At 35.7% G+C, this 22,688-nt stretch overlaps 1 protein-coding gene across 5 annotated transcripts in view; it reads right to left on the reverse strand.

The window, feature by feature from the left end:
- Positions 1 to 1,271: 1,271 nt before the first annotated feature.
- Positions 1,272 to 22,688, reverse strand: part of LOC135210888 (src substrate cortactin-like) — a 354,847-nt gene continuing 333,430 nt past the window's right edge. For all 5 annotated transcript variants that reach the window (XM_064243824.1, XM_064243823.1, XM_064243820.1 and 2 more), the window contains 2 exons: positions 14,796 to 14,851; positions 1,272 to 13,354 (listed from right to left, as the gene is read on the reverse strand). In XM_064243824.1, the coding sequence (XP_064099894.1) occupies positions 13,265 to 13,354; positions 14,796 to 14,851 (146 nt within the window). In that variant the 3' untranslated portion in view covers positions 1,272 to 13,264. The remainder of the gene's footprint in view (positions 13,355 to 14,795; positions 14,852 to 22,688) is intronic.

Here is a 22,688-nt window from a genome sequence, read left to right on the forward strand (position 1 = left end):
AGAAGAAGCTGTTGCTTCTAACGTGGCAGCCTCTTGGTACGTCATCGAAGGGCACTCCATTTTAACCTGATCCAAGGTTAATCCAGGCCTTAACCTTACAACATTAGGGTTCATTTGTCTAGACAGCAAAGGGACCTTCGGTGTCGTATAATATTTCCTTTGCTTTATCATTGGAGGGGGAATAAATTTAAATGATCTATTAGATCTTAAGGAATTATCCCTCCCTGCAATCTTTGCGTTTACGTGTTGCAAGACCGATTCCGCATGACTCGAGCAAGGCAATTCATACGACACCTTGGTATCCCTCTTTAGTCCAAACGCCATGTCAATTCCAGGAGGAAGCATACTGGCCGGTGTTTCTGTCTTCTCCGAAAGGCTATTGAATTGACGAATCAAATCAATAACCTCTGCATACGAGGCCAGAAACTCTTGGTTTTCTCCTTCCTCCGGCTCTAGTGTACCACTCTCCGTCACGAGAGATGTTGTCTCGCCTCTATCTTCTGACAGACGGCCCGGAATTCCACGGCCGCCTGCCCCTACGGCCGCGGCCTCTTTGATCTTTGCTGGCCGCTGTTGGCTCGATCCCAGATAGTCAGCAGGGGAACGAGAACGTCTCACTCTTTCTCTGCTCACGGATCTAGAGCGAGAATCTCGTCTAGATCTCCAAGATGAAGGCTCCCTTAAGACAGAGGTAAGTTCGTCTTTATTAGCATTGGCATCGTTTTCGAGCGTCGGCGAGCCAGGCCTCGGCCTTCTATCCAGACGGACACTGCCTTCCACGAACGTATCCGCCGAGGTTGCCAACTCTCTATTTTTTGTACTTTTAATAGGAGCCTTATCGTCCTTCGTACGTATTTTGAACGGCCTTACGGGCGAAACTGGGGATGGGCTGCATTCCATCCTCTGCTGCACCTTTCGCCGCCAACGTCGATTTTACCAGAGGTATCGCAGTTTTTGCGATCCGAACTGGCAACTCCGCCTCGGCCGCTAGCTCGCCGGCCGTCACCTCTCTCGCTTGTTCGGACTCTTGCGAACGGCTTCGTCTGGCAACCTTGTGCTTAATAGCCACTGATTTTCCGACCTTCTTGCTGACTTGGAAATGACAGTCTTCGTCCGAAGGAGAGGAAGAATTGATTCTTCTCCTCTTGGCCCGAGGATCCGCTAGGAACTCCCGAATCCTCCTCCAACGCTTGACTGGCGCTCGCCGTGACGTTATCGGACTTAGCGATGACGCCGAACTAGAGGAAGAAGACGAAGAAGGCGAATCACACTTTTTCTTTTTGTCTCTCTTATTCATTCTCTCCTCTATATCCTGTAACTTCTGCATTACAGTTTGCATTGACGGATCAGAAGGCGTATTAGCGTCTGGGTGCAGCGAAAAAGGCCGAGAATCGGTCTGTGACGTCATCACGCCTGCCATCTCAGAGTGTGACGTATGTTGTGACGTCATCGCTCTCGTAGGGAGAGACTGAGAGGTTTCTGCTGGTAACCGCACGTTTGCTGCCAAATTACCTCCCACGTTCTGCATCGCTGTAAATACTGAGTGGGATGGAGAAGCAGCGGCATTAATTCCCATAAATTGCAAGCCCGGGGGATGAGGAACATTCAGCGCTGCCGGCCCCTGCTGGAACCGTGACGTCATATAATGCGCAAGCAGACCATCCAAGGTTGGTACGCCTGGTAGGCCTAGCGCTGACCACGTACCATCTAACCTATGCGCTTGCGTAGCAGGAGCCTGGAACAAAGATGGCGGATCTCCCCCTCTACTTGCTGGGAACAAAGGAGAGTGCAAATTATTCATAAAATTACCCAAGGCCCCTCCTGACGTTTCCGATACAGAACCGCTAGGAGAAAACCGAAGGGGTATGAGACAATTCAAAAGCAGGTGGAGAAACATATGGAGCAGCCTGGTTTATTACCGATACAAAAGAAGCCGGTAAGGTTGGTTCATCCAAAGATGGCGTCACCCCCTTTCTTTTGTATTGGCTTTTCCCATAGAACTTCTTCCACTGTTCCACCGACCAACCGCGACAAACAGAACACGGATTAGTAACCGTACATACGTTTTCCCTGCACCTACTACACGTTGGATGAGGATCCGTCGACACCGAGGTTAGGAACCTAGAACAAGGGAAGCCACTGACTCCTGGGCATTTCCTTTGTCTCCTCTTCGAAGCGGTAGACGATCCCGATGTTGAGGCAAAATTCTCCATCATACCACGTATACACTCTTACCACACACTGATCACACTTGGAGAAAGAAAAGGAATGAAAAATAAAAATGAAATGGATAAAGAACGGGCAAACTGAAAAACCGGCTTTAAATGAGATAGACAGTAACACGTCTTATCTTAAAGGCGGTAGGAAAATAACTGATGGGTCACAGGTAGCCGTGGGCATTCTGGGTATACATGCCCCGTGACCTGGTATAGATGCCATTAGTCCCTGGATCTCACAAGTGTAATTTTAATTCTACCGGTTTCCAGCTTGGCGCTAGTAAATCCTAATGTTAAGACCGAAGGTTTGTTTCGTGTATGAACAACTCCTTATAAATAAAAGTGACCACTGGGCCCTTTGTACAGTTTAGTACATATTTTGTACTGTATAGTACATACATATAGCACTTGTTTACATGCTGATCTTCTGTTCAACCAATGGCCTTTCATTAAGAAATCAATAACATATGATGTATACTTTTTATGTAGGCCAGTCCTCATTTCTTTATGGTAATTTTACTACAAACTCTACTGGTAAACAGTAATAAAGCACCATTATTATAGGGTCCAAGAACCCCCATTTATTCCTCTATGCCTACACATTGCATTTTTCTCTGAACATGTTTTAATATACTAACTTTTCCTCCATTGTTTAAACAATGATTGTCAGGTTTTCTCAATGTAACATACTAGTATGTACAGTCATGAATGCAACTCATATTTCTGAACTACTAATGTACTGCTAAATAAATTCATGAACTCTTGTAGATGTACAGTACATGTGATAAAAAACACAATATTATGTACATGTAAGGTTGTGTACTCGACTTTAATATTTTATGTGTAGTAAATAAAAATAAATAATGTAATATAACTTGTACATTAATACCTCCAGCACCGCCTAAGAATTTTGGCCAGTTCTAGGACTACTTAATTTGTATGGTACACAAACTAAACAAGATGTTCATACAATATGTACAAAGGTGGTTATATACATAAGAACCGCTGTTGATCAGTAGTATGAAGTGCCTTCAGCAACTCTAGTGAGTTTTCCACAAAACTAAAAATTATTTACAAAATCCCACAATGTTTCTTGTATATTACAAAAACTACTACATTTTAGATCAGACTAATAAATTTGATTATCAGCTGGACGCCATCACAACTTTAAGTATGTTTCAGGTCACACATTACTTTTCTGAATAATTGGAGTTATTTTTCACCCTTTGCAGTTCACACACATTTTCTGCTTAATTATGCATTTTGCCTTTAGTATTGTATTAAAATCTGGGAGAAGAGAAAAATTAAACAACATTTTTAAGATGAAACTCATAAATTTCATGTTAGAGACCTGACTGATGCCGTTAGGAATGATCTAATGTATAACCAAGACCATTAATGCCAACTGTGCCTTGCTGAAAGTAGATGGGCCAGAATATTCTGTCTAGTGCATAGATTTTAAAAAGCTAAAAGGAAAGATCATGCTCCCAATGACTGAATGGGAACATAACTGCAAGAACAAAGAAATGTAATATTAAGAAAAGAATGTCAGAGATAGGATTAATCTGGCTCACTGAAAAAATTGAAAGTGCTAACAGGTAAAAGTATAACAAGTAGCCAGTGTTGAAGCTCAAGGAACAACGTCTCAAAAGAAAATCAACCAAATAAAGTTATTTGCTGAAGATCAGTTCAAATCTTTGCCATAAAACTGGAAAGGAAACTAGGCATCAAGGGTTTCAAGCAAGCCAAGAGTTACTCAAGACTTAATAAAAAATCATGACAGGACACATGTAGCACAGCATCCTTATCAGGCACTGGATGACAAGTTAATACTGGAGGAAGAATTAAAGAGCAATTTTCGTGATTTAGATATATGAATAGAACAGCCATCAATTTTAATGTGCCACTTAGTCAAACAATGAAGTTGGTGAGAAAGGTTTTAATAAAACTAAAAGGGCAAGCAAAACAGGTTTACAGTCTAGCTATTTTGTATTGCTGAGCTCCAGCTACTGCTTATGGTAAAACTGTACAGTATTTAAAAGAAACTATTCCAAAACAGGTTTCTAAAATTTATGATCATCCATACACATGAAAAAGGGTGGATGGTTGAATGAAAGCATATAAACAAGATGGAAAAGTCTGTAACTGGCAACCATGAGGAAAAAAAAAACATCATGATAGGTTCCAGTTGTAATTGTTGACAGTCTTACTGCTACAGTTAAGAAAGAAAACATATATGTATGTACCGTGGCTGCATTTACTGACGGATTAGTATTGTCCAGCATCAAATGTTTTCATAAAGCATTCAAATGTAATGTGACTGAAGTGGAACAACTCCATGATGGAAGTACATAAGACATACATTGTACAATGGGTTCCAACACATGAACTTCATCAATAACAATGGTATGGAAATAGTTTGTAGGTGCCAGAGATGTAATCAAACTCGAAATAGATGAAACTTTTAAGAAATGTAAGATTGATTTTGACTCCCAGTGATCTAACAAAAAAATTACTAGTTTTGGGAAGACTGGCTACTGTCTACTAGATAGAGGATGATAAGTCTTGACGGAAGGTGTCAATCCATATTGTAGATTCTGTTCAGTAAGATTTGTTTTTAGTCCTCAAGACTGATGAGAAGTAACTTATGGATCTAAATAAAATTTCAACAACAGTATTGTTGCTTCACTTTAATATTTTCATTTAGTTCAAATGTGATTATCGAAAACTGATGTGGATTTAAAAAAAAAATATTTGTAGAAGAACTTTAGAAAATGAGTGTTATAGTTATACTCTTTAAACTGTACTGTGATATCCTATGGTAGCAAGTCAAATGACACCAACATTCAATGGTTGATGGAATGGGTTGCGTGTTCAGTAGGTTTCAAAAGTACAGTTTGATGGACTACCACGTTGTGATAAATTATCAAAAGTATAAAAATCTTTTACACCTTTATTATTACAATTATTATTGTTATGTAGCGTAACAAGACCAGAGCTAATTTATTTAGCCCTCACAAGGTTGGCCTGAAGGACTTTTAATAAAGTTTTAGATTTTATTTTCAAGTCACAGCTTTTCAAAAATGTTAGAACTTGGGTTCATTTGGAATGGAGATTCTAACAAAATTTGTTTCCAGAATTTGACAAAATTTTTACTACATTCTGACAAACAGGTACAGAATTGGATCGTGTGGACTATTCACCAAACATCATGAAGCCAATAAGAGCAACCAATTCTATGATAAACATCATTCCTTTTGATATGGCTGATTGATTGATTCCTGAAATCTAGGTTGTCAAGCCAATTACTGGAGCACTTTAGGCCATTCAGCGCTCAAGACATTGAAAAGGAGGAATTGAAATAATTGGAGAGCAAGATAAAAGATATCAAGAAAACAAAAGAAATGAAATAAAGTACGTACTATAAATATGTAAAGGTGGAACTGGGGGATAATTCCACAGTTCCAACAAGAAGTATACATTAAGAGGTGTTGAACACCAAGATTAAAGGAAGTGGGAATGTGGGTAAAAATATGATGAAGGTACTTGATCTGTTTTATGTTGCTATCAAGATCACTAGTCCTATTCTGCGAGTTGTTGATTACACTGTATAATGGGTTTCATAGATATTGCATAAGGTTGCTGTATTTCTTTGAGTATTTACATGGGCAGGAATCCACATGTGTCTACATTTTGACAATCTCCCTATAATTTGTAAAGTGAATATTAAATTTGTTGTGCAACAGTACAGTATCTTTGTGTTATAACTGCATAGGGCTTCTATAGCACTCCTGGTAGCTGAAAATATATTTCTGTTAACAGCTGATCCCATCACACACAATTCTGCTGTGAAAACTTAAACTCTGTTAGGCAAGGAAACTCTAGTGTTTGATAAGGTAATATGGCTGCAATTCTCATGCCTGATGAAGACCTGGACCCGTAAGTGTATTTTACATGTCACAAACCTTTATGACACATGTTTAGTTTTGAATATATCTCTTGGATAAAGTTTTTTGTTGGTGAATCACTGGTAAAAAATGTGTGATTCACCAGACAAAAACTTGATTTAGTCATGACAAAGAATTAGAGGTGGTTCACCATTTTCAACTTAAATAGATGAGTCTGGGAAAAATGTAAAAGCTCCAATTCATATTCCGAGTCCCTCATAAAGAACTGGATTCAGACTTCAAAGTTGTATTCTGAGGCTGACAGTTACCTTGTATCATGACGTAAATGTTGTCTGTTGGTTCTCCAACTTGAGTGAAACAATTTTGATTCAAATTTAATGCATTTGGCTTTTATAAAAGCTAATTGGGTTTTCCAGTGTGTGTGTAAAAGATTAAGGGTGTCAATTAATTTTTTTATTTTACTCCAGTTACATAACATAATGCTGCAGTCTTTCCTCTGGATTGACCTGATAACTAAAAACAGAGTGATGAGGTCAATGTGTCAAGTTTTATTATGGCATTATTGATAATACATTCAATATGTCATGTGTAGTATATGGCAACATTGTTCTTTGAAATATTTTTTATACTAAATGGTAGCTGGCCTATGATATTTATAGTTTTTGAGGGTGCTACTAAGAACAATTTCCTGTGGAACTCCATTTAAACTAACATGTAATGATGTTATATCTTGTAATATCTAGCATCTTACATAATATTTGCTTAGAATCAGTCGATCCTGTAGTAATTTCAAAACTTCCATCTACTGCTTTTGTCTAGTAGTACCAATTAACCCATAAGGTGCGGCATGTTGCTAAAACGCTTTATTTTCAAATATCACGGTAAATTTAGTCCCTCCCCTTAGCTCTGTTTCAGTGATGTCAACAGTCACCAGCCATTCAGCTCACTCTTGAACATAAAAGACGCCAGATTTCTCTTAATCATAGGTATCAAAATAGCATAATTGTAAACCTTCCATCAGCCCCGGGGGCTGGGACCAGGGAGGCTTTCATATCCTGAAGTTACAATGTTCAAAAATTTATATAAATCTTTGTTTATATAGTAAATTTTTGTGATAATGGCTTTTAATGATGATGCTTATTCTTTTCCATCAAATAGTGATGTATAGAGAGATAATTATAGTGACTGTGACAACAGTGATTTAAAAGTTAATGTGCATATGTTAGTTAACATACACATATATACACTGATTCAACCAATTAATAACTGCTGTATGTGAAATTATCTCAGAATATATGGCATAAAATATTCCAAAACTGAAATGCATTTTTAAAAAAATTTCTTTCCAAAATATATTCTTTTTAATATCAATTTTCAAAATATCTTATATTTCACTTTTTATTATTAGTCTGCAAAACAAGGAGAATACAACCACGTATAACATTAGGTGGCGAGTTAAAAAATTAGCAAGAAAATATTGGTTCCATTACTGATGTTGCTAATGCATAATATTGCCGTTGTCATTAAATGGCAACTCCCTAGCACCTTCTGAGTTAAACATCTCATACAGCCAAAGTGAGCAGTGCAGTACGTAATTCTTGTGCCATATTGTTTATATCCTCAGCAAAAAGTGTAAACCAGCAAATGAAGAAACTGTACACTTAATGAGTACTTTTCATTCTTTAGAGTTACCTGGACCTCGTTAACCATGAATGAATAAATAAATACAGTGGAACCTTGGTTTTTGTACATAATCTGTTCTGGAACCTACCACGAAATCCAAAACGTACAAAAACCGAAAGAATAATTCCCATAAGGAATAATGAAAATAGTACAATTAATGCATTCCAAACCCAATAATATAAAGAAAGAATACACTTTATAGGGAATTGCCAGTTTTACATACAGAAAACAATGAAAAATAAATACGACTAATGAAATGAATACTAAATGAACATTTGACAACACTTACCTTTAGAGAAAACACTTGTTAGCATATGGAAGATGGAGAGGGAGGAGGAGAGGTTATTGTTTGGAAGGGCAATCTTCCCCAGGACTTCAGGTATCAAGGACCTATCTAGGGTTACTTCTCTTCGTTTGTTACTGACACTATCGGGTTCCTTCTCCTCTTCGTTTTTTACTGGAACTAGGACCAGCTTGAGAGTTACTGGACCCCTGTCACACAACAAAACTGTCCAGAAAAATTTGTTTCAGGCATTTCTTTAAAATTTGCCAAAAATTAAACACTGCAATTGTCATTAAACATGTTGGAGATACAGATTTCTACTTCTGTTGGGATGATAATTCTCCAAAACAACAAACACAAAAGCACAAAACCAGAATGGGTCGCAAACGAAAATGGGATGCTTTGTTTGGGCGCTCGATATGGGGCCCAGTCACACGCTGGACCCTGGGTGGAGTGTTTCCAAGTATACAAAAACTGAGGAAACGTATGATAACTGAGAAAATTTCGTAGAAAAAAAAAAAAAAACTGAAATGTACGAAAAGAGAGGCATATAAAAACCGAGGTTTGACTGTAATTAAATATCAGTGTTCATGGTAATGATAGTGGTAATGCCAGATGAAAATATGGCAAGATAGTGTACCCCCAGGTATGACTACAGTAAAAGGTAGACTCGGGGACAGCTGAACCTCTTTCATCCCATCTCATACATTTCAAACAAAAGCAGCTCATGCCTATGTAGAGGTTGACTGGCCCCACCTCATGCACTTCTTAAAAATCTTATCTTTGTATCAAGATTAAATATGGTGCTATACAAATATGTTCAACAATATATTCTCCTTGTTTAAAGGTATCTCACTGTCTACCCCAAAAGTACCTCATGTTATGAAGTAAGTTTTAAAAGATGTAAACTTATAGAAGGCTTATTACATACATCAATTACATATAAAATACTGAATCATTAAATTACATATCACTTTGGGTATAAAATGTGGTACATTCATAATAAAGTGAAGTTTGTCAATCACAATATTATTTAAAATGTACTGACATAGTTTTCCTTGAACTAACTGATGATGCAACATAGAACCATGATATCATCGTCGACAAAAACTTGTCCATTAAAGCTTACTTTGTTGTTAAAAAAATATCCCCTCACATCTAACCTATTTGAACTTCAATGTGAGTCTTCAAGTTTGTGTAGTATCTACTTTTTAAAACTTCTTAAAATGCAGTCCCAAGTTTATGGTTAGGGCTTCCGTCCCCAGCAACGCGCCATAAGCTGAAAATCACCGCATCCCGAAGCATTGTATTTTTAATGGGAATATTTAGCACTTACAGTGCTGTTAACAGCACTGTGAGGCAAGCACTGTAAGTCTGGAATGACGTAACTGAGAGACTGCCTGTATGTATAAGCATACCAGTACAGGCCGTTCCCAGTTATCGGTGGGGGTTCCATTCCAACAACTTGATAAGTGAAAATTGGTGATATTCGGCACTTACTGGTGCCAATAACCAGAAATTGGTGCATTTTGCAATTTTCGGTGCTATACAAGTGCCATAAAACCAGACCACTGATAACTGGGGACTGCCTGTAATCACAATGTATCCATAGTCAATAAAATTTTAAATCTTGCCAAGCACCAGATTTACACCCTCAATGCTTGAATTGGTTTTGAGAACTGGATTGGAAAAAGTTATCTGCTATATGGAAAGAAAGAGAAATAATTTTCTTTCCCACCATTATCCCTACATTAAGGGGTCGGTTGCCTGATGCACCTTCTCCACTGCCTTCTATCAAAGGCATCATCCTCCACCAACCCTCTTCCCCTCTCCATATCTTCCTTCACTTTATCTCGCCATCTAATTCTCTTCGATCTTCTTCCTCTAACAGGTTCTTGCCAAGCCCTCTTCACTCTCTCCTCATCATCCATATGCCCATACCATCTCAATCATGACTCTCTTATCACCTCTGTAATCTTCACTAAGCCCGCCCTTCTTATTTCATCATTTCCCATAATCCACCTCGGCATTCTCATTTCTGTTCTCTCAAGCTTTACTTCCTCTTTCTTCTTATTGCCCATGTTTCTGCTCCATACATTAACACTGGTCTTATCACTGTTATATATCTTGACTTTTAGCTTGATTGGCATTTTCTTGACACATACCACTTCCCCCATGCAGCTTTTATCCTATTGTCAACTTCAGCCTCATCCTCCCTCTTGGCTTAAAATAGATGCTATAAAAATAATCCTAAGTATTTAAACTTTTCTGCCTGTTTTATAATTAAGCCTCATCTTTCTTGTATTATTATTCAGTCTCTATCTTCCCTAATGCTCTGCAAAACCTGTTTTATTCCCATTCACCTTTATATGGAAAGAGAAATGCTAACTAGCAAACACAACTCAACACAAAAAGCTCTGCTGCTTGGGTGGAGAGCCATGTCAAGAACTCTAGAAAATTCCAAAGCGCTGATCTTCCTACTTGAATTTGATTTTTCACACAGATTTTAATAGAACTAAATTTAATCTACAGGTTCACATTTTTGAAAGTCCTGTTATGCTGTGTACAGGATGTGTATATGCAAGCACTACTGTTAAGTAACAGTGTGTTGTATAAGCCTATATATGTTTATGCAAATATACAATACAGATTACATAGTGAAAAAGTTATCATTATTATCATCACAACTGCCATCTAATTACTTATTTACAGCTAAAAATATTGTGGATGCTGGTAGCTACAAAAATTTTTTTATAACTCAACATACAAAATCAGAACAACCATTCCCTATTAAGATTTAAATTTACTGGTCACAAAAGAATAGGTGTCTTCACAGCTAATTTGTAGATGTGTCTTTTCCTGCTATCTCTATCTTTTATCCTTCCTTCATCTATTTCTTTGTCTCCGATGTCTTCTTGAATGGAATCTCTCCATCTTCCCTTATGCTTTCTCTTTTTTGTATCCCTATTAATTCAATTTCCATGATCTCTCCAGGAACATGTAACTCAAAATCTCTTTCTCATAAAGTGGCCCAAACCTTCTCATCTTGACAACTATCTCAAATATAACTCTTGGGCTTTTTTTTTTTTTTTTTTTTTTTTTTTTTTTTTTTTTAAGAGATTATTTCTTGTCCCTCCACTCATCCATGTGAGCATCCTCATTATTTCTTGTCCCTCCACTCATCCATGTGAGCATCCTCATTTCTGCAACTGTTATTTTGTTCTATTTTCTTCAGTGGTGCTGTTTCTAGCCCATAAAACATACGAATAATTAATACCAATAATTAATAATAAAATACCAATACAGTACAGGCAGTTACCAAGTTAAGACGGAGATCCGTTCCTATGGCTTGTTGTATGTCAAAATTCAGCATAGTAAGTCAGAACAGTAAGCTATTGGCGTAATGTTGGATTTTCGGGTTCATGTTAGAATCACTATAATGTTGGGTTGGTGTAACATCAGGTTTTTGAGTTATTCGGAACTGCAGTAATGTCAGGTTTTCGGCGTTATGTCAGAACCAGATTTTTTCTGAATATTTTTCAATAGTGTCTTAAGATTGGAATGGCATAGGTTGAGACCTCGTAAACTGGGGACTGTCAGTACACTAATTTGTACTAATAATTAATTAATACCCATCATCAATAATAAGAAAAATCATTAATGTTAGACCTCAGTAATGTTGGGTTGGCGTAACATCGGGTTTATGAGTTTGTCGGAACTGCAGTAATGTCAGGTTTTCAGTGTCGTGTCAGAACCGCGTCGTAACGTTGGTTTTCGGTGTTATGTCAGAACCAGATTTTTTATGAACAGTATTTTTTAATGGCATAGGTTGAGACCATCATAAACTGGGGACTGCCTGTACACTAATTCATACCAGTAATTAGTAATTAATTAATATCATTATCAATAATAAAATAATCATTAATACAAATAATTAATAAAAAATAAATTTAAGATTAATTATACTAATGCTAACTGAGCTTGTTAAAGGTAACACAATATACCAGAAAAACCATGGCAAAAATGGTATATAAGTATACACAATGTATTTGTCTTAAGTTTTTGTCCTTGATTACTTAGTACCAAGTGCATTCATTTCATGATGCATGAAAAAACCTAATTTCCACACAGCCTAAAAGATACATTCTTGCTGAATATAAGTTCACTGTATGTAAACTAAGAAAAACATAAAACAAAAATAACAGCACCACTATATAACTTAAGTAATTTTAAGCTTCTATATATTTCTTTGTACCCATGAATAATTATGGGTTTAAAAATGAATTCAACTCTCATGATATACTGCTGCTTGTGATCACACTCACAGATAAGTTTTCATATTCTTCACAAACCACATCCAATGGATCCTTAAATGTTAAAGTTAGGACAGAGTAGAGGGTAAGTTCCACTCTACTACACACCTCAAGGTTCACTTTTAGGCAATATTAACCCTGAGGTTTCAGGGTTTTCTGCTATCTTTTACCACCTAAGTATAGGATACTGTACTGTACATATTGCATAACACTATCCTTAATGCAGGTTATTTAGGATGCATTGCTTTTCTATTTATAAAATAGTAACCATTTTAAAATCTCCAACAATGTGGGAATTGACCAGGTGCTAATCCAACAACAACAATAAAAACTATATAGCTATTATATACAGTACACCACTGAGCTATAAAAGGATGCTGGGAGTTTCCTGAGGATCTATTTTGAAAGCTTACTTCTGTTATTGATAAATCTTAAACTAGTTTGGCTTTAACAATGTTTACGAGGGTACAGTACTAATTCTAAAAATCCACAGGTAAAACAATGGATTGACTATTATCTTACTAGGAAGCAGAATTAGGGTGGAAGATCTCAATATTTTAAACTTAGCCATGATTATACCTATAACACTTGCAGTAATTGTCATGAAAAAATTTTTTTTTTTCAATTCTCACAAAATTAGCTTACATAAAAATTCTATAAAATCCATTCTCTAAAATCAAAATAATTGATTCCAATAATGATCTAAAAATTTGCTTTTAATGCAACAAAGTTGCAAGTACATTTATAATGTATATACTGTATACACTTCTTTGAAAAAAAAAAAAAAAAAAAAAAAAAACTTAAAACTATCTTTCGTCATCTACCTCTGGGATGCTCTATGGCTTCCCAGATTCTTGTGCCTCACTGTGTAGGACTATGGAGCTGTACATAATTGGCAGGGAATAAACCATATTGTCCTTTACACCATCCTCTCCACCATCCTTCATCAATCTGAAATGAAAAATTTTATATTTTTCTCTGCAAGCTTAAACTTCAAACTAAACTAATGGGGATGGTTTCAATACTAATTAGTAGAAACTATAAAAATATTTAAGAAAACAAGGATTGGTTAAGAGTGACTATTTCTTTCTCAACACCTCTCCCATGCTTTGGGTTTCACTTCCTGCTAATTCTTTCTCTAATTCTTACAACCTCTACATGGAAGGTCTATTGCTATCTTTGGGATTATACTCCCACTTTTATGTACAATTTTGTTTCCATTGCTTCCATCAGGTCTGGAATAGGAAAAGCAGTTCAGTACACTAACTCATTACCATTGACACTGATCCTGTTTTGGAGGGGGAATGCAGGATGATAAAGAAACAAACAACTAAATATTTTTGTGATTGCTACAGCATTAATTGAAGTTGAAAACTTTGTTCACAAAAGTCTATAATTGATGGGGTGAGGATAGAAGTTCACTACTACATAGTCTTGTGACAAACTGGCTTGATATCTATGGCTAAGGCACTTAATTTTCTCCTGATGATATAAGGTAGCTTCATCACATAACTGAGCAAAGATTTTCAGCTGTCACATGGCCTGACCAGAATTATCGTAATGGCATCTTCTATAAAAAAAAAAAAAAAAAAGAAAGATCATGGACCATTTTCTTTTAAATGCTTGTATGTTAGTATGTTAGATTTTTCTTCTTCATTAGTCCACATAATTTCCACTTATGAATACATATCAAATGAATTCAGCAGCTTGCAGTGTGTCCTGTGGAATCTAAATGTTATTAACTAACCTTTTGGGTAATACAGTGGACCCCCGTATTCGCGTTCTCAGCATTCATAGACTCACATATTCATGGATTTCTCTATGGATCATATCTACCCATTATTCACACGAAATTCGTGAATTCATAATATTTTTCCACAATTTATTGTATTTTTATATCAATTTCATGATTAAATTATGTTTTGTGATAAAACTATTATAAAAAAGATATAAGCATTTTTAGTGAGTTTTTCTTGAGTTTGCCCCCGCACAAGGAATCATAGGAATTTGTTTCTGGTGATTAGAAATTAATCTTTTTATATAATGTGATTTGGATCCTACAATACTCTGTAGGTCCCGTTGCTAGGTAACCAATTGATTCCTAGCCACATGAAAATATCTAATCCTTCGGGCCAGCCATGAGAGAGCTGTTAATCAGCTCAGTGGTCTGGTTAAACTAAGATATACTTTTTTTCTTGAATTTGAACTAACAAAATAGGGAGTTTTAAACATTTTATATTTTTTTTATAGGGGTTCTAAGTATTCACAGATTCTAGCTATTTTGGGGTGTCTGAAACACATCCCCCGCGAATACAGGCCATCCACTGTATTTTGGACTAGTTAAAAAAAAAACAAAGCAGGAAAAAACATTCATACAATGAATACCACTTACTTTTTCAATGTTTGTCACAATGTCGTCTGGATCAAAGGAGAGTTCATCCGTATCCACTGAAATGAAAAAAGAAAAACTTTAGAATATGAATTTCAGGGGGAAAAATGATTTTAAGGGAGTAAAATATTAGTTTCTTATATATTAGCACACTACTGTGCAGTGGCACCTCAACTCGACAGACAGCTGTAGGGTGTGCCTCTCCACGTAAGTATCGAAATCATAAGGTAATAGCTTATTGTAACTCATATTTTATTGTAATTCAATTCAAAATATAAATTTACTTATCTTTTAATTTTGAAGAAACATCCACAAATTTTACAGATCAGCCTAACAAAAATGAAGCAGGCTGCAGAGATCCACCTACTTATATGGTATGCTTGTAAGATGTATAAACAAAAGTCATGTAATATTAAACAAACCATTAACACACCTCTGTCTCTGTGTTAAATTAACCCATAAGTTTGAAACCCTTCACACTTACTGTGAGCTCTCTCTCTCTCTCTCTCTCTCTCTCCTCTCTCTCTCTCTCTCTCTCTCTCTCTCTTATTTTTCATTACACAGTATACACTACATCACACAATAATGTAGGGTGACAGGCATAAAATTTTCAGGTAAACTGTGCTACTATGGGTTTGTTTGCTATTCTATGTCAATACTAGTTTACTTTTGAATAAAGAGAAACTCAGAGTGAGGGCACAAACCCACAGTAAGTGGTAGTTTACCTCACATGAAGTCTGAGTGCACATATACACATGCACACACTGAAAAATATATATAACCCTACATTATTGTATTAAGCACATTATCATATTGTAGTTAATATTAATAAAATACTGCAATAGAGAGAAATGGTAAGTGCAAAATGTTTTGTATTTCATGTTAAAACCCACACAAAGATGGTTATACGTAGTTTTTTTTCTTTTTTTTACATTGTATGATTTTTGTAGTATTTTACATATCTTGTTAGCATACCCAGAAAGTAAGTACTGTAGAACTATTGTAATTAGCTACATAAAGTGCTGGATATATATTATCATGATGCACATGTGTATGTATAGAGAGAGAGAGAGAGGGGGGGCACCATAGTGCATGCATGCATGGTCCTTTAGTGCTATGAGCGCCTCAGCGGTGTGGTTGGTATGGTATTAGCGTCCCACCTCGGTGGTCGCGGGTTTGATTCTCGGCCATTCCATTGAGGAGTGAGAGATGTGTATTTCTGATGATAGAAGTTCACTCTCAACATGGTTCGGAAGTCACGTAAAGCCGTTGGTCCCGTTGCTGAATAACCACTGGTTCCATGCAACGTAAAAGCACCATACAAACAAATTTAGTGCTATGCAACATGATTCTCATGTATGTATATACACATGAAATTCATACACATAAAGATTGAATGATAGATTGATTATGGTTACTGAAACTGGCATCACAACATCTAGGTTATTGATGCCGTAATGAAATAAGATAAATTAAAAAAGGAATAAATTTAAATGGAGTTTTGTAACAGAAATATCTCAAAATATGTATATACTATACATCTATAGAGTAGGGTCTCGGTTTATGCTGCCCTTGACCTAAGTCATTTCGTGGTTACGTCTCATAAACTTCGCGTGGAATACATGACCAAGAAACGGGTTTTTTTTTCTTTCAACTGTCATGCTGTTAAATGTGGATTAGCATCCACTTGCCTCCTCATAACTTTCAAAGTCCTTGGTGTTGTCTTTCCAGCGCTGAATACTTTGCAGTGCCAAATCTGTAATTTTCGCTGCTACTTTATTTTGCCTTCCCTGCCTTGCACAAGAAAGCAATGCTAGCAATTTGGTCTAGTCTCAGCTCTATAACTCCTAACATGTCTCTGATATGGCAAATAAAAGGGAGAGAAAAAGAAAAATGCAAATCTGGAGGCAAACAGGGATCAAGTGACCAACACAACATAGCGCCTCAGTGACGTGACTGGTATGGTCTTGGCCTGCCACTTTTGTGGCCGTGAGTTCGATTCTCAGGTATTCCATTGAGGTGTGAGAGATGTGTATTTCTGGTGATAGAAGTTCACTTTCGAGGTGGTTTGGATGTCATGGTCATGTAAAGCCACTGGTCCCGTTGCTGAATAACCACTGGTTCCTTGCATCGTAAAAACACCATACAAACACAAAACCAACACAACTGATCACTGCAACTGCCCAGTGGTGACTAATTGAAATCTAAATGAAACAAAATAAAACTGAGGGTCCCTCCTCACCTTCCCTTGAGTGCAAAATAAATTGTTGTATCATAAGACATTCTATTGGAGTATAAATGTTTATCCTCTAATTATTTGGAATGGACCCTTTTGTGCCAAATATTTGGGCTGGCACTGTTTGTGTGTGTGTGCCTGTGTGTGTGTGTGTATATATATATATATATATATATATATATATATATATATATATATATACATACAGGCAGTCCCCGGGTTACGACGGGGGTTCCGTTCTTGAGACGCGTCGTAAGCCGAAAATCGTCGTAAGCCGGAACGAGCTTGGAAATATGTCTTAAACTAATAAAAAGTTATAAAAACCTTACTTGTAATCCTTTGGTTACACTACATGTTGTTTCCTGTAGTATTATGTACAACCTGGAGTTATTTTCATAAAAGAATGCTGGTTCTTGAAGGTAAAAACTATTGTAATCCTCTGGTGACACTACATTCTTGAAGTTTTATGTACAACCTGGAGTGATTTGCAAAATCTTGAGGGCTACAAGAACAGCTGATTACTATTTACGTATCATATAGACTAATTAAAGTAAATGTATCTTTAAATAGGCTTTATATATTAGTATCAACAAAACATTTCCTGCCATGAGTCAGAGGCCGTTTAATGAAACGAACACTTCTCTGTCCTATACTGTTCAGAAAATAAACGTTACGTCAATCCCAGAGACCATTGTTGCCAAAGCGTCTCTCATCTCTCTCTCTCTCTCTCTTCTCTCTCTCTCTCTCGCTCTCTCATCTCCTTTCTCTCTCTCTCTCTGATCAAATTACATTGGAAACTTGACATACGATTGCTCTAATATACGAATGTTTTGAGATACAACAGAAAATTTGCGAAAATACAAGCTTTGATATACAACGAAATATTTGAGATACGATTTTGCGATGAGTGTTAGTTGTATAGGCGACCGATAAATGGCGTTCAGTCTGTTTGTTTGTTGGTGCTGCATGTTAACACGTCGTTGTTTAGTTCGTTGTATTTGCGCCTATTTTTCGTGTTATTTTGTCTATTTTATTATTAACCATGGGTCTCAAAGCTAAAGACAAAGCAGGTGATAAGAAAAAACCCAAGAAAATGATTTCGATGGAAGCAAAACATGAAATTATAGCAAAGCAATGAACGTGGGCGTTCGTATCGTCGATTTGGCAAACGAGTATGGTCGAAATCCTTCTACATATCCACGATCATCAAGCAGAAGGAAGCTATAAAAACCCCCGAGACCATTGTTGCCAAAGCGTCTCTCTCCTCTCTCTCGTCTCTCTCTCTCTCTCTCTCCTCTATCTCGCTTCTCTATCTCTCTATCTCTCTCCTCTCTCTCTCTCTCCTCTCTTCTCTCTCCTCTCTCTCTCTCTCTCTCTCTCTCTCTGATCAAATACGTACTGGATAATGTCTCTCTTTGGATACTTCGATTTTGCCAAATATTGAGGGCTACAAGAACAGTTGATTACTATTTACGTATCATATAGACTAATTAAAAGTAAACGTATCTTTAAATAGGCTTATATTATTAGTATCAACAAAACATTTACTGGCATGAGTCAGAGGCCGTTTAACGAAATGAACACTTCTCTGTCCTTAAACTCGGAGCGTCGGAAGACGCTCTCTCTCTCTCTCTCTCTCTCTCTCTCTCTCCTCTCTCTCTCTCTCTTCTCTCTCTCTCTCTCTCTGATCAAATTACTGGATAATGTCTCTCTTTGGATACTTGGAATTTGCGTTGTAATCTAACCAGAAACTTCGTTTTGTTATTATTACTGGAAACAAGCAATGATTTTTTCATTATTTGCGCTTTTGGACTGTTATATGTAAACTAGTATGTATTCATTCGCTCGGAAACTAGTTCCGCATATGAGGCGTCACTAAAAAACATAGAAAAATACAACATAAAAAGTGTCGAAAATCATCATAATCTCAAAATTTTTGTTGTAATCTAACCAGAAACTTATTTTTATTAATATACTGTGCTAAACTATAAAGGATTTTTATCATAGTATGCGTTTTTTAAAAGCGTCGTTAACTCGGAGCGTCGGAAGCGTCAGCGTCGTAACCTCGGAACAAGCGTCGTAACCCAGGACGGATTTTTCCATTGAATATTTAAGAAAAAGCGTCGTAACCTCGAACGTCGTAAGCCGGAACAGTCGTAACCCGGGGACCGCCTGTATATATATATATATATAATATATATATATATATATATATATATATATATATATATATATATATATACACAGTGGAACCTTGACATAGGATTGCCCTAATATACAAATGTTTTGAAATACAACAGAAAATTTGCGAAAATATATGCTTTGATATACAACGAAATATTTGAGATACGATTTTGCGATGAGTGATAGTTGTATAGGCGACCGATAGATGGCGTTCGGTCTGTTTGTTTGTTGGTGCTGCATCGTTAACACGTTGTTGTGTAATTCGTTGTATTTGTGCCTATTTTTCGTGTTATTCTGTCTATTTTATTATTAACCATGAGTCCCAGAGGTAAAGACGAAGCAGGTGATGAAAGTCAGGAAAGTGAGGCCAAAAAGGCCAGACGTGAAGGTGATGATGAGTAAGTGTTTACGTAATTAAAAAAAAAATAAATAAATAAAAATTAGTTTAGCAATGTTATTTCATTTGTGTTTATTACGTAGTTATTAGTGTACATACGTAAAAAAAAAAAGAACAAATCGTTCCCTGCCACCCCTCCCTACCTCCTCCTGCTGGCCTCGCGTCATCTTTCGTTGTGGTAAGTAAAATTCCTTTCTTTTTTTTATTGATTTTATTAACATTTATTATCATTTATCACATAACTATGTTATTTTATCATTGTGTGTGCTATTACTCATTTATTTGTGCATAAATTGTGTATATTATATGTAATTTAGCTGTGTTTTGGTGTGGTTTCATAGCGATAGAACAGATTAATACATAATACATTATTTTAACCCTTAAACGCCTATTTGACGTATTTTATGTCGAGATAAATTGTCTGTCGGGTGCCGATTGGACATAGTTTACATTGACATAGAAAAGTTTTTTTAAAAATTTGCTGAAAAATACTTATAGGCCTACCAGCCGAAAACTTTTGAATCACGCGCCTTGGGGGATGCTGGGAGTTCATGGATCAAGGTGTTGTTTTGTTTAAAATCGTTACGCAGGCGCGCAAGCATTAATTTCTTTCTTATCGCACTAAAAAGTATCAGTGACATCTCAAAAATTATTTCGTCACTTTGACATAATTTGTGCACCATTTTAAATTAGCCGTTACATGGAGTATTATATATGAAAATGAGCGCAATTTCATGTAGAATACAACAAAAAAATACTCATGATTGTAGCTTTTATCAGTTTTGAAATATTTTCCTATAAATAATGATGTGCCAAAATTTCAACCTTCGGTCAACTTTGACTCTACCGAAATGGTCGAAAAACGCAATTGTAAGCTAAAACTCTTATATTCTAGTAATATTCAATCATTTACCTTCATTTTGCAACAAATTGGAAGTCTATAGCATAATATTTTGATTTATGGTGAATTTATGAAAAAAAAAAAAAACATTTTCCTTACGTCCGCGCGGTAACTCTTCCGAAAAAAATCAAATTTTTTCGTGCGATTGTCGTAATGTTTGCACCATTTAAAATTAGCAGTTACATAAAGTTTTATATATGAAAATGTGTGCAATTTCATGTAGAATACAACTAAAAATGATTGAAGGTTGTAGCTTTTCTTTTTTTCGAAATATTTGCATATAGATCACGATAAATAGAAAAAAACCACGTTCGGTCAACTTTGACTCTACCGAAATAGTAGAAAAACGCAATTGTAAGCTAAAACTCTTACAATCTAGTAATATACAGTCATTTATCTTCATTTTGAAACAAATTCGAAGTGTCTAGCACAATATTTAGATTTATGGTGAATTTAAAAAAAAAAACTTTCTTTCCCTCCGCTCGCTGATTCGCGGCCGCAAATCTCCGAAATGAGTATGTCGCATTCTCCTAATATTTGCTCCTTTTCATATTAGGCATTTTATAGTTTCATATATGAAAATGTGCGCAAATTCATGAAAAATAAAAAAAAAATATTTGAAGGTTGTAGCTTTTCTCATTTTTGCAATATTTGCATATAAAAAAATATATATAAAAATTTCGACTTTCGGTCAACTTAACCTCATCCGAAATGGTAAAAAACTGCAATTCTAAGCTAAAACTCTTATAGTATCGTAATATTCAATCGTTTTTCTTCATTTTGAAATAAATTGGAAGTCTCTAGAACAATAGTATTTAGATTTATGGTGAATTTTTGAAAAAAAATTTTTTTACGTCCGCGTGTTACGAATTCATGCATCATTTTGTGAAAATATTTTTTGTGTTGCTTTGTTCGTTTTACAATATGTTATATATCAAAATGATTGCAATTTAGTGTATAATACAATGAAAAAAATAGTAACTCGTTAGTTTTAACTGTTTTTTTGCACAACTCGATTTGAATACAATTATGTATTAATTTTTTTTTTTTTTGCTACCATATATCGTATTATTTATATATGATAATGATTTTTTTTTCATTTCTGATGGTTGCATACTAAACTTCAGGCAATGACAAAAAAAGGAGCCAAAAATGAACTCTTTCTCTTGAAAACTAAGCGCGCTGTGATTTTTTGAAAAAAATATTTTTTCCGCTTCCGCGCTCACTCCAAACCAGCGCCGGCATACGGGAGAGGTTTTGATTTTTAGGGCTTCGGCGTAAGAGGGTTAATTATTTTTTGTTGTATTCTACATGAAATTATGCACATTTTCATATATAAAACTTTAAAATGCCTAATATGAAACGGAGCAAATATTACGAGAATGCGACGTACGCATTTCGGAGATTTGCGGCCGCGAATCGGTGCGCGTAGTGAAGGTAAATATATTTTTCAAAAATTCACAATAAATCACAATATTGTTTTAGAGACTTCAAATTTGTTTCAAAATGAAGAAAATGACGGAATATTACTAGGCCGTAGTTTTAGCTTACAATTGCGTTTTTCAACTATTTCGGTAGAGTCAAATTTTTTGACCGAACGTGTTTTTTTTCTATTTATCTTGATTTATATGCAAATATTTCGAAAAAAGAGAAAAGCTACAACCTTCAATCATTTTTAGTTGTATTCTACATAAATTGCGCACATTTTCATATATAAAACTTTATGTAACAGCTAATTTTAAATGGTGCAAACATTTCGACAATCGCACAAAAAATTCTGATTTTTTCGGAAGAGTTACCGCGCGGACATAAGGAAAAATTTTTTTTTTTTCATAAATTCACCATAAATTGAAATATTGTGCTAGAGACTTCCAATTTGTTGCAAAATTAAGGTAAATGATTGAATATTACTAAAATATAAGTTTTAGCCTACAATTGCATTTTTCGACCATTTCGGTAGAGTCAAAGTTGACTGAAGGTTGAAATTTTGGCACTTATCGTTATTTATGTGAAAATATTTCAAAACTGATAAAAGCTACAACCATAGGTTACTTTTAGTTGTATTGTGCATGAAATTGCCCACATTTCCATATATAAAACTTTATGTAACGGCTAATTTAAAATGGTGCAAACATTACGACAATCGCACGAAAAAATTTATGATTTTTTCGGAAGAGT

The sequence above is a fragment of the Macrobrachium nipponense genome, chromosome 4 (assembly GCF_015104395.2).
Source record: "Macrobrachium nipponense isolate FS-2020 chromosome 4, ASM1510439v2, whole genome shotgun sequence".
In the NCBI taxonomy this organism is placed as follows: Eukaryota; Metazoa; Arthropoda; class Malacostraca; order Decapoda; family Palaemonidae; genus Macrobrachium; species Macrobrachium nipponense.